This window comes from Apodemus sylvaticus, chromosome 18, assembly GCF_947179515.1.
Source record: "Apodemus sylvaticus chromosome 18, mApoSyl1.1, whole genome shotgun sequence".
NCBI classification, from domain to species: Eukaryota; Metazoa; Chordata; class Mammalia; order Rodentia; family Muridae; genus Apodemus; species Apodemus sylvaticus.
The window spans coordinates 42,703,672-42,716,670 of record NC_067489.1 but is presented as its reverse complement, the minus strand read 5'-3'; the positions used below and the strand labels follow the sequence as shown (position 1 = coordinate 42,716,670).

Genomic DNA, 12,999 nt, shown 5'->3' with positions numbered 1-12,999 from the left:
GCTTTAAAAGGCTCTGGTGCTGAGATCTGACCCATTCATATACTCTACCTTTATGAGCTCAGTGTCAGCTAATTAGTTTCCTTAATTACATCTGCAAAATGGTGGGTAAGGATTCAGCAGTGATGAACAGAAACAAACACAGAAGCAGTTTGAATCTGAGTGTATTTTGTAGCTCTCAAGCAGTGATTTTTATAAGAAAAACAGGTATTACAATTCTAAAAGATGTGTCCAGTGAAGTGGTCACAAAGAATAATTATCATAATCATCTGGCACAAGAAAATAAAATTAATTAGGTATTATATTTCCAGAACAGTGAGTTCAATAAATCAGTTACAAATGGAACAGATAATGTCATAATCACAATATAAAAAAATCACTTATGGCAAACTTTCAGGAGTGAATTTAAAAAGTCTTTAAGGGCACTTGGTTATGACCCCTAGGTCCTGATCAAGTTAACAACTTTCCATGAGTAATCCTTATCTAACATCTAGCTTCTTATTAAAAATCTTCAAAGTTTAATTTAAACAATGTTTTTTTAATACCACAATGTCAGAGCCAACTCATTTATACACGCACAGCCATACAAGTTCATATATTGTTGGGAAGATATTCTATCAAAATATTATTTTGTAATTATGTAAATGATTATGAAACAAAGCGTTGAGTCAGAGAAGAGGTCATGGCCAGTGACCCCATTTTAAGGGGTGGCTTCTTATCCAATTTTCTCCCTTAAAATCCAGGCCCAAGCTATCAGGAACATCTCATAAATATAGAAAGGGAATAGAAGAAGATAAAGCAGATAAAGTGCCAATACTACGGCTCAATATTTTTCTCCAGCTAGAGAGTTCCACAATCACTTCCAGGAAACCTCCTCCCTTCGGAGTCTAACGCCTCAATCTGTGGAACTTGTCGCACAAAATCCACTGGGGTTGGTGTGGCAAGAGTGGGAACTTTAGGGAGGACAGTTGGCATCCTGCCTACTGATGGCTCTCTTCCACAAAACTAATTTTGTTCTCCCGAACCCATGAGGAAATTTTAGTTTTTATTATATTATGGGACTGAAACTTCTGTTTCATTCTCAGGAGCCTTCAGAGGAAGCAAGGAAGTATATTTATGGAGGTTTTAAGTCTAGAATGTTACTTTTTAGGCAAGCAACCCCTGAGCATGTCTTGTGCTCTGGAGGAGGCAGGTGCTTTTATCCCCCACCCCCACCCCATTGAGCCTAGTTTGCCAAAGAGATTGCAAACTTCATTTTTTTTTTTACAAGTTATAGAGCAAAGGGATTTGCTTTGTTGAGGGCTGGGAACTACTTCCTCTAGAAAGAAGTACAGCATGATATTTAAACATGCTTCTTTATAATACTCCAGAGATATTTATTGGCAACATTATCCTTTGTTTCTAATAAATACAGTTTTGTATTCCAGAAACATTTATACAATGTTTATGGGCCAACTCTCTCCATCTAATTTACTAGTTAAAATGACATGTTGTAATTTTTGCTGAATAGAAAACAGAGGAGATTTAGTGGCAGCCTTTAAATATTTTTTAAAATAAAACAAATAAAAAAGAGTAGTAAATTATTAGTCAGTAAATCCAGGACCGAAAATCAGAAGTTTCAAGGAAGAGTAGATATTTTATTGTATTTGGAAACATTTTTCTAAGAATTAAAAGGAAAATAGAGCTTCCTTAGCAGGAGAGAGTCTAAACTCCACTATAGAAGTGCTATCCAGCAGCAAGTTTTGCTGTGGAGGACCAGATATTGCGATCTTTGTTTGCTTGCTTGCTTGTTTGCTTCGTGTCTGTAACATAAAGCACTTCTTTTTCTTCAGGATAAACATTTAAGTGCATTTCCCATTTATTTTTCACATGTATAATTTATTAAAAAGCGGGTTCTTGATATGCGTGTAACATAATAATATTTTGGTATATGTGTACATTGTGAAATTATTTCCACTATAAAGGTAGTTAACACAATCGCCATCTCAGACAATTGCTATGTATGTTAAGAATGCTTGCATAATGGGGCACAGTTGTCTACACCAAAAATGTAGCACTCTGAAGATCTAGATCAGTGGTTTTCAACTTAAGGGGAGGGGTTACATATCAGATATTTATAATTCATAACAGCGGCAAAATTACAATTATGAAGTAGCAATGAAATGTCTTTATTGCTGGGGATCACCACAACATGAGGAACTGTATTAAAGGGTGTCAGCTTAGCAAGGTTGACAACTGCTGCTCTGTGAAGCTCAAGAAGAAGGAAGACCAAATTGTGGATACTTCCATTCTTCTTAGAAGGGGGATCAAAATACCCATGGGAGGAGATTCAGAGACAAGTGTGGCGCAGAGCCTGAAGGAAAGACCATCCAGAGACTGCCCCACCTGGGGATCCATCCCATATTCAGTCACCAAACCCAGACACTATTGTGGATGCCAACAAGAGCTTGCTGACAGGAGTCTGATATAGCTGTCTCCTGAGACGCTCTGCCAGAGCCTGACATATACAGAGGGGGATGCTCTCAGCCAACCATTGGACTGAGCACAGGGTCCCCAATGGAGGAGCTAGAGAAAGGACCCAAAGAGTTGAAGGGGTTTGCAGCGCCATAGGAGGAACAACAATATGAAGCAACCAGTACATCCAGAGCTCCCAGGAACTTAACCACCAACCAAAGAGTACACATGAGGGACCCATGGCTCCAGGCAGCAGAGGATGGCCTTGTTGGACATCAATGAGAGGAGAGGCCCTTGGTCCTGTGAAGGCTCGATGTACCAGTGTAGGGGAATGCCAGGACAGGGAAGCAGGAGTGGGTGGGATAGTGAGCAGGGGGAGGGACAATGGGATGGGGGTCTTTGGAGGGGAAACGAGGAAAGGGGATAACATTTGAAATGTAAATAAAGAAAATAATAAAAAAAGAAAAGAAAAAGAGAACCACTGCTCTGCAGGATAGAAAAACAGCTCAGTGATGCCCTTGAAGAGAACCCAAGCTCAGTTCCCAGCAACCATATCAGGAGGCTCGCAAGGGCCTGTAGCTGCAGCTCCATGGGACCTGCTACCCTCTGCTGGTCATTGTAAGCACCTGCAACCTGCATGTGTTAGCACAGAAAGAGACACATAGGTGGAAGTAAAATAAATCACTAAGATGTAACTAATGTTGCTATTGCTGGGCATGAGATATTCCCATCTATTAGTCCTAAAAGCTGAAACTTTGAATCCTTTGATGAACATCACCCATTCCACTAGGTTTCAGATCCTGACAATCACCCTCCCACTTGCCTCTAGGGCTTGCCTTGTTCAAAGGCGGTATGTAAGTACAGCTCTTAAGGTAGTCATATGATTTTATGTCTCCGCCAGTTTTGCATCACTGTAATAAAATACCTCAAGTCCCTACGTCAAATTTATAATCTGCCAATCAGCTGACCTTCCTTTATTTAGGGTCACATATAAGTTCCTAACTTTTTTCTTTTGGTGATTTTTTTTCCCCCTTTTCTGATTATTTGTGATCGTCTGGCTTTGTGTTGGTATTTGCACTTTTAGATAAGAAGCTATTTTGAATTTGATTTTTTAAAATTTGTTTATTCACCCGTTGTGTGGCTATGTGTGTGTAGGTGTGCACACACAAAGGAGTGTGGGTGTGGAGGTCAAAGGACACTTTTGGGGTTGGTTCGCTCGCTCGCTCTACTGTGCAGGTTCTGGGGACTGAACTCAGGTCATCAGGCTTGACGGCAAATGCCTTTGACCCACGGAGATATCTTGAAAGCTCCACAATGATTTTAGGCTTTTAAAGCTTGCTTCACCAGAAGAACCTATTAGTCACTTATCTCATCAATAGGGTCTGGGTTAGCCAACGGTGTAGTTGAATGGGCAAGGCTAAGTTTGAATCTCGGGTCACAGAAAAAAGCCTGGCATCAGGGTCCATGGTGACTGCACTGATGATGGAGTCCTGAGCTCACGGTTAGCTCCTCAATTCCGTGCGGCCAGGATCTTATGGTTGAGGACTGGCTTAAAGTGCTGACGTTGAAACAAGCCTGGAAACTGAGCCTCCAGTGGCCACGTCCAAACTCAACCCCGGGGGCATGGGTTTGTTCCTGAATCTACAATAACAGTCCTGGAAAAAAAATCACCTTGAAGTAGACTTGTTGGCTGAGCCTGAGGTTGTCATCCTAGAGCCTGGGTCTGGCCAGATACTGCAATTTCCTGGGATGGGCTTTTTTAGGACCTGTGAAATGTGATGTTTACATCACTTTTCTTTATTCATACACATCTCCATGCTGCACTGCCCAGGCTTGGTAGCAGGGTTACATGATTAATGGGAAAGGTCTAACATTCTTCAATGCCGATCCACTATGTACACATTCTCACCGGGGCGTGTAACTTATCATCTGGATTCCATAACAATTGGGAAGGCGATTTTGTGCACGGACACGTGTTCCCTTGGATTCTTCTGCAAAGGGACCTGTGTTGGAGACTCCAGCTCTGTCGTTGTGTTTATATGACTTCTTGGAATTGGTAACATATTAAGTTGCTAAACCTGGACTGGGATGTCCATGGGACTATATTGACAGGTTAAACAGTTGAAACTAAAGCCAGAAACCCAGTGTCAACATTGGAGCCAAGCAAAGACCGCCCTCGGTGCCATACTCGGAGAGCCTGAAGACCATCTTCACGTGGGAACCCCTCTCCTCCAGAACCACAAAGCAATCATCCTTCCAGGTAGTTGCTTTCCATCTTTCATTATATCCTGTGTCTTGTTTTGCAAGGTCCATTGGTATAATGGACTGATTTCCTGAATATTTAGAAAATCTACAAGGAATTATTTTTCTTTCTATACAAATATACTAACATAAAATATTTTAAAGCCAAGAATAAGTTTTTGATTCTTTTCAAAAAGGTCCTTTATGTGAAGGTTGTGGATGATATCATTGTCCTTATTCATAATTTTGCATTAATATAGAAATTTAATAAGTGTTTAACTATTTGCTCTAACTCTCTTTACAAAATTAATAGAAATAAATCTTCAAAATTAACAATAAATACACTAATACACACTAATAGTAGTCTAGAGGTCTCAATTTGTATCTTGGGAAGCATGATAAATATTCTAATTTTCTATATACAAAAAGTCCTCCCTCCTCCAAATCTTCTTTCTCCTGGTGATTATGCACTGTGATTTGCATTTTAGACATTTACCAAAAAGGCGAAGTCTTTTAATTGAATTAAATTGTCTATCATGGTAAACATGATCTAAACCTAGTAATTATATGTATATATTTTTTCTTTCAAAGGATGATTTTATTCAACCAAGTGGGTTATTTGGTTTCCTTGTTTGCTACAGTTTCCTGTGGTAAGTATTATCTCTAGGAGTTCAAATTAATAGTGTGTCTAAGTGGAATGGTCTTGCAAACTACACCACTCCTGGAGAAAGCCTTTAACCATACAGCTTTGTGGAAGAAGGCAGCTGCTGATACTCTAAGGCAAGAACATCTCCTTAGATACATTACCCAAACCCAGATGAACAGGGGAAGAAACTTAGAGACATCAGTGTGTCTGTTAGCAGAAACTCCTGTTTTGAGAAAACTCTCGAGCAGAACCTTTCCCACCCCAGAGTTACTTGTCTTTATTATCAGCCTTCTAAATTAAAACTCTGCCTGAAAATTGGAAAGAATATGGCATAATGATTGAGTCCAATCCAAGTATCTGATTAGTATATGATATTTTTAATATAAGGCATGGAGAGCCATTTCTGAACTGAAAGTACTTGCTTTGGATTTAACTAGTATAGCTTCCCTGTGGTACTCCAGATGGACAGCTTTCAACACTAGATGTCAGTGTTCTTTCTCTGTGAATTCCTTTACTTTTTAGAATACGAGCATGACCCTGAACACCCCCTCGCAATAGTCATTATGGAGGGAGATTTCCCTGGGCATAACATGAGAGATGTATTCTGAGTCAAGGCTGACTTAAGATACAGCCACACCTCAAGGATTGTTTTCTTGAATCTGAAGTATTTGGCAAAGATAGGCTTGTCCTTGTAAATAGAAGCCATTTCTCTAGGTAAACTCTTTTTTCCATCCCTCTCAGCTCCCTCCATCCGGCCCGTCATCTGTAACAGCTCTTCTGTACACAAGTACTGCCATGTTCAAGCCAATTAAAACACGAGGAGTGATGCTATGGGTGTCAGAGATGCTATGGGCGATGACTGTAAAATTCACGATCATGATAGGAAAGTGAGGCATGGGAATACATAAAATACTTGAAAACATGTATTTTATATAGTCCCAAAGTACAAAATAAAAATCACTAATTTTTCATTAGTCTTTTATATTTTCTGCACAAATCTATCTGTTGTATGAAAGTGTTAATGAAAGATCAGTATTAATGAAAAATAATTTTAACTTACCTTTGCTATTTATAGCTAATGTTAATGCAAATGAACATTTTTTTTATTTGTTCTTCTTCATGGTATTTTGTATGTATGTACATTCTATGGTCGTATTCATTTATTTCTATAGATTAAAATTTTGGAAATAAAAAAATTTAGATACAGAAGTGTGAGTACCTTTGAAGGTTTGGTGGCATGCGTTATGTGTTTGCTTCCAGAAAGGCATTCTCTGTTTGGGAGTGTTCCGCCATCCCACTTAGAACAGTGAGTGCTAATAGACATCTGTTCCTTTGTAGCTGGCACAGAGTCACCTTGCTAAATTAGCATCCAGGTTTCCTCCTGACCCATCTCCAGTGGCGCTGGAGATGATACTCCTGCTGTTGATGCTGCAGCTGGAGTTTCTGGTGCAGTCAATCAGACCAGAGCCAGAACTGCAGACAGTGCTGGTGCGATGACCTGACCAGAGCTAGTCTCGCAACAGGATTTTTCTCAAACTTAGAAAAAGGCTCAGATTTATTTTTATTTCCAACCCGGCTTGAGCTTCTGGTCCCGCGTTGCTACTGTGCATCCTGCGATCAAGGAAGCAGCACACAATAGAGTAAATCAATGCGCTGACACATTGTGCACAGGTGCCATCATTGGGCAGTGTCTAAGTACTCCAGCAGCCATTGACTGTGGGCACCCGGGTTTCTGAACTGTTGAACTCATTCACATTCAAGCTGCATTGCTTGGCTTTCTTTCATTTGTGATCAAAGCCAGTGCACAACTATTGTTTCAAGTTTAATCTTTGTTAACCTAGCTGTTTACATCCGTGTTGTGAGTCTATGACGCTTACATTTTGTTTTTTAACATAAAATGTATTTAATACTGACATCTCATTCCTAAGAGAGGATATTGGTAATTCAGAAAGAGAATATATTATTTACATTCTTAAAAGCTTCAGAAAGATTTAGACAATGGATTCTTTTTTAGAAACTTAGCTGAAATTATCTAATCTGAAATATCAGATGGAATATTGTGTATTTGTTCTCCTAGTTTAGAAAGAATTCATTTGTAGCTTCTGTGTATTTACTTTGTGAATGATTATAGTTTTTAATATGTTTCTAATTGAAGTTAGAATTATACCACCCCCTTTTCTCCCTCTAGTTTCTCCCTCCAGGCATCCTCCCTTGAGCTTCCCCCACATGCCCCCACTCTCAAGCTGATTGCCTCTTTTTTCTTTTATTATTATTGTTACCTATGTATATAAGTACACAGAGATGCATAAATGCACCTCGTTGAGTCCATTTTTGTTTGTGTGTATATGATTTGTGTGCATACGCGTATATTGAGCAACTAATATACACCACCAAGTAGTCTCATCTCTGGGAAAGGCAAATTTTCTTTCTCCTGAAAGCCATTAGTTGCCTCTCATTCTTGGTCTAAGGGTGGGACCCCATGAAATTTCCCCCCTCCATGTTACTATATCCATTGATATTGCCATTGTTCTGGTCTCGTTTTTACCACCATTTCTAGGAGAGACTGTTTCACAGCAGACTTCCTGATATTCTGGCTATGATTGTCTTTCCATGCCCTCTTTCATGATATCCTCTGAGCTATAGATTCAGGATATGCGATGTAGATGTGTCCACTGAGGATGGGTGCCCCACATATGTTGACCTCTGTATTGGGTCCAGTTGATGGTGTCTTAGTTAGGGTTTTACTGCTGTGAACAGACACCATGACCAATGCAAGTCACATAAAGAACAGCATTTAATTGGGGCTGCCTTACAGGTTCAGAGGTTCAGTCCATTACCATCAAGTCAGGAGCATGGCAGTGTCCAAGGATGGCATGGCTCAAGAGAAGCTGAGAGTTCTATATCTTCATCTGAAGGCTGCTAGCAGAATACTGAGGGATGAGAGTCTTATAGCACACAGCCACCGTGATACATCTACTCCAACAAGGCCACACTTACTCCAACAGGGCCATGGCTTCTAATCATGCTATTCCCTGAACTGAACATAGAGAACCCATCACAGTGCCTATTAGCTGCAAAGAGCCTTCTTTGATGAGGGAGAGTAAAAGTGGCTCCTGCACTGTTAGCGACTTTAATATACTGAGTTACTTACATTCCTTTGGTAAATTATCTTTTCACACCGGACATTGAATGTTTAAAATGTTTTAGCATTTATTTATTTTGTATCTACGTCTGCACACACATGTGTTCATATACAGATGTGCCATGAAGCACCTGTGGAGGTGAGGGGACATCTTGTGGAGGCTCCTCAGCCTTCTCTGTGACACTCACCTAGAGTTTTTTGAGTTAAGATGATTTATTTATTAATTTTAAGTTATTTATTTATTTTACTTTTTTTAGTTCTTTTTGATTATGTACATTTTTAATATGATGAAATAACCCGTCCAATGTCCATGGTCATGCGGTCAATGTGAAAACCGAAAGACAATCATTAAAGATCACTTAAGTTATACAGACTCTGTGCAAGCAATGCTGCCATTATTATAGTCATTACCACCACCATCATCATCATCACCAACTGAGAAGGATGAGCAGTCCTACAGTTAGAACATTTCTAGTCACTCTTTTTCATTGGCTGAGTCTCATGTTAGTTTACCAACACTCAACTGCAGGATAGAAACTTCTAGGCTATCACCTGATCATATTATTTGTTTGTGTCTGTGCAATGGGATGGCAAAGGAGTCTTTGCTCAATAATTTTGAGATGCTAACCACCTTAAAAAACAAAAAAACAAGTCTTTTTATAGCTACCATCACCCCTGGGCCTACTATTCAGTGTGTTGTGCAAATGAGACATTGTAAGGTGTACTTGGGAACAAATACTCAGGAGCATTTACCCAGGAAAATCTGCTCTCTCCAAATATAAACCTGACCTAAGCAGTAGGCATGGCAACACCCCTCTGATAAGAAGAAAAGTGATATTGCTAGGTTGGTTCATCCAAACTGGACTCAGTGGCAGGGTCCCCATATAGGTAGAACATAGAAACTCTTAACTCTTCAGTGCTTATTGAAATACATGTTGTCTAGACAGCAGTTCCTTGGAAAGCAACAGCAACATAGGCAATGTGGCCACTGGAGTATTGCATGATGAACGAAAACTTGACTGATGAAAACAAGCTACCTAAGGTGGAAAGCTGAGTACAAAGGTTTGAACTGAAGCTTTTCAAGGATGCCTGAATTCTTCAGTGGGTTTAAGGACGACTCTCTAATGATATGTGGGATGCAGGGTAGATACCCCCATGATGGAGCTGTATGCCAGCACAAGCAATGCATCTCACTTTATTCTCAAGTTAGCTTACTTTCATTTTTTTCCAATTTGAAAATTATTTAGCTTTTTTCCATTTTATTGAGAACAGATTTTCTCATGCAATATGTCCTGATTATGGCTCCCCTCCCTCTTCTCCCAGTTCCTCCCCAGATCCCATCTTCCCCTGAATCACTCCCTTTCTGCTTCTCATTAGATAAGAGCAAGTCTTCTAAGAGAGAAGAGAAGAAGCTGAAGACTATAAAATACATGTAGAGGACGCTGTGCAGGCCCATGTAGGCCCGATGCTTCAGTCTCTGCTCACATGACCCTTGTTTTCTTGTGTCCTCCATGCTCTCTGGCTCTTAAGACTCTTTCTGCCTCCTCTTTCACAGGGATCCCGCAGCTCTGCGGGCAGGGATTTGATGGAGACTTACCATTCAATACCATTCAGAGCTTTGTGTCATAAGGACTCTGACTCACCCCTCTCTTCCCTCTTCCCCCCCCTCTCTGTCTGTCTGTCTGTCTGTCTGTCTGTCTGTCTGTCTCTCTCTCTCTCTCTCTCTCTCTCTCTCTCTCTCTCTCTCTGTAAAATGCCTGAGTGTGGGTCTCTGCAAATAGATTTTCTTTATCAAAAAATGAGATAGTAGAAAATCAGGACTCAATATTTCTTATTTTGTTTAAATAAGGCTAGGTAAACAGCAACATGCGAATGTGACACTGTATGTTCGAAAAGGACGACAGCCAGGATCGAGAGTCAGAAAGGATGAGTTTATGTTCCAGGATATTTATTCACTGTGTGTGATATTAACCACATCTGAACTCTGAGACTCAGTTATTGACTTCTTTCATGGGGAAAAAAAGGGGGGGTTAAAAAAAGAGAGATGCAAATATTGGTCCTGACCTCAAGTTGCCCTAGAAGTACTGAGGAATCTAGGTTGTCCTAAAAGGGTTTTTGAAAAAACGCTGTATTTCCATTTTTAAGTTGAGATGTTTTCATAACATGTTAGACAGCAGGCAGAAAAACTACTATATTTTAACAGATACTTTATGTACAAATTATATACGTAATATAAAAGAATCAACTTTTATGCATAAATGTCCATGGGATGACTTTAAATAGCATGCTGTATTGTCTGACAGCTGTCATAATGTTTGGTTCTACCTGTGAAGTTGTATAGATCTTTGGGTAGTCATTGGGATACATTAAAAAGAATAACAAAGCAGATGCATTTCTATTAAAACAGTTACAATTTCCCCCAAAACCGACTTTTCTATCACAGGGTGTCTGACTCAACTCTATAAAAACACCTTCTTCAGAGGTGGGGATCTAGCTGCCATCTATACCCCAGACGCCCAGTACTGTCAGAAGATGTGCACCTTTCACCCCAGGTGTCTGCTGTTCAGCTTTCTTGAAGTGACTCCAGCCAAAGAGACAGATAAAAGGTAAGATCTGAAGGTTTATCTTTGCTGGGTTAGAGGGTTCTCAAACTGCTTCCATTTGTATGCAAAAATGGTGCCTTATCTCTCAAAGTGTTTAAAGACTATTTGCATCACAAGTTCCTAGGCTGAGTATTTCCCAGGCAGACAACTGGAGTGCAGGAGGGGAGGGCAGAGACAGAGATTCTAAACAACCACTGCACTTGTTCACAGCAGAGGGAGGGAGGCACACTGCAGCCAAGGCCTGAAGACAGAACATGAAAGGGTCCTTCCTCACGCTGCAATACTTAGCCTTCCTTCTTCACTTTCAACATGTTATTCTGTTCCCACATTTCATTTGTTATGTATATAAATATGTTATTGGATGGTTATGTTTATGAGGGAGAACATGAGGGTGTTTTTTCTTTCTGAGATTATATGGCTTCACCTAATTTAAACATTCTAAGTCCATCCATTTTCCTACAATTTTTTATTTCATTTTTCTTCAGCACGAAGTAGCATTCCATTACATTTATTGTTTTATTCATGATTTATTGTGCATTAATTATAATTTATTATAAATGCTGCAAATATAACACTCACACACCCAAATTAACCAGACCCAGAGAATGGACAACTCATTGAGCTTCTATCCAGTTGAAAAGGAGGCTGGGGAACTTCACAGTGAATTTCACACTTTTACTATCAAATGTATATTTTAATCATATATATTGCTTTCTGGTGAAAATTTCACCTGCATAAAGAAATATATTTAATTGCTTTACTCGTTATCATATTTATGGGGAGCAAAGTTGAGAAAGTATAAACCAGGAATTTTGTTGATATTAGATTTGAGATCCAGTAGGCAAGTCTCAATGGTACCTGTAGTGAGCCAGTTTGGACTTTTAGAATGTGTACTCTGACTCTGTCTCTCTCTCTCTGTCTGTCTATCTCTGTTTCTGTTTCTGTTTCTGTTTCTGTCTCTGTCTCTGTCTCTGTCTCTGTCTCTGTCTCTGTCTCTCTCTCTCTCTCTCTCTCTCTGTTTTATCAAGTGGTAATTTTGGCAAGGATAAGTATTAGAAATATGGTTGGAAATTTTGCCTTAATGTTTTTTCATTTGATCAATAGCCAAGTGTGAATTTTTTGCTTCTTTTTCCATACATTAATTTCATCTTCAATCTATGTGAATTTAAGAATTAGAATTTTGAAACTCATTCTCTGATCCCTACATGCTAACCTGCACATAAACAAACAAACAAGCAAACAAACAAACAAAAAAGCGAATTCAGACTTCATGCGAGATTCATATTTTTAAAAATTGAACTAGGTTCTAGGATTCTTATAAATAGCAAAGTTAACTAATAGTTGGTATTGAAGATAGAAAAAGCCTCTCATTATATGGAAACCACCAGGAAGCAATAAGCCAGATGAACATCACATACAGACCCAACTCATAGCTGATTCAAATATTTAAAAGTAAATTAAAATATTTACAAAAGTAATCACCATTTTAGAAAAATGTAGAAGTTTCAGACAAGAGAATTGTAAGTTTAAAGTTAGCTCCTGTAAATTAACAAGATCTTTTCTCAAAGTAAACTAAATAAAAGGTGGGTGTGGGATGGGAGGGAAGAGGCTGGCAAGTAACTAGCTCTTGATTAGCATACTTGAAGCCCAGGCTTTTGTCCTCTGTCAGTACCGCATAAACCAAAAACAAAACCAATTATCTTTTGGAAAGAGGAGCTATGGACCTTCAGAATGTGGAAATAACCATCAACTCTTGAGTGTGGTTGGCTCTCCACACTTGAAATGTGAACACTAAGAAAAACAACACGGCAGATAGTGTGAACTTGTTTAAGAATATCCTCTCCAGCAAGTGTCAAAGAAATGTTATTAGTTTCCTGACTGCGGACTTTATTTATTAACATATATAAAATGCTGCA

At 39.3% G+C, this 12,999-nt stretch overlaps 1 protein-coding gene across 1 annotated transcript in view; it reads left to right on the top strand.

The window, feature by feature from the left end:
* Positions 1-4,384: 4,384 nt before the first annotated feature.
* The window catches only part of Klkb1 (kallikrein B1), a 26,579-nt gene continuing 17,964 nt past the window's right edge, over positions 4,385-12,999 (top strand). Inside the window, exons 1-3 of the mRNA XM_052162169.1 lie at positions 4,385-4,711; positions 5,284-5,342; positions 10,924-11,086. Coding sequence (XP_052018129.1) covers positions 5,285-5,342; positions 10,924-11,086 — 221 coding nt within the window. The 5' untranslated portion in view covers positions 4,385-4,711; position 5,284. The remainder of the gene's footprint in view (positions 4,712-5,283; positions 5,343-10,923; positions 11,087-12,999) is intronic.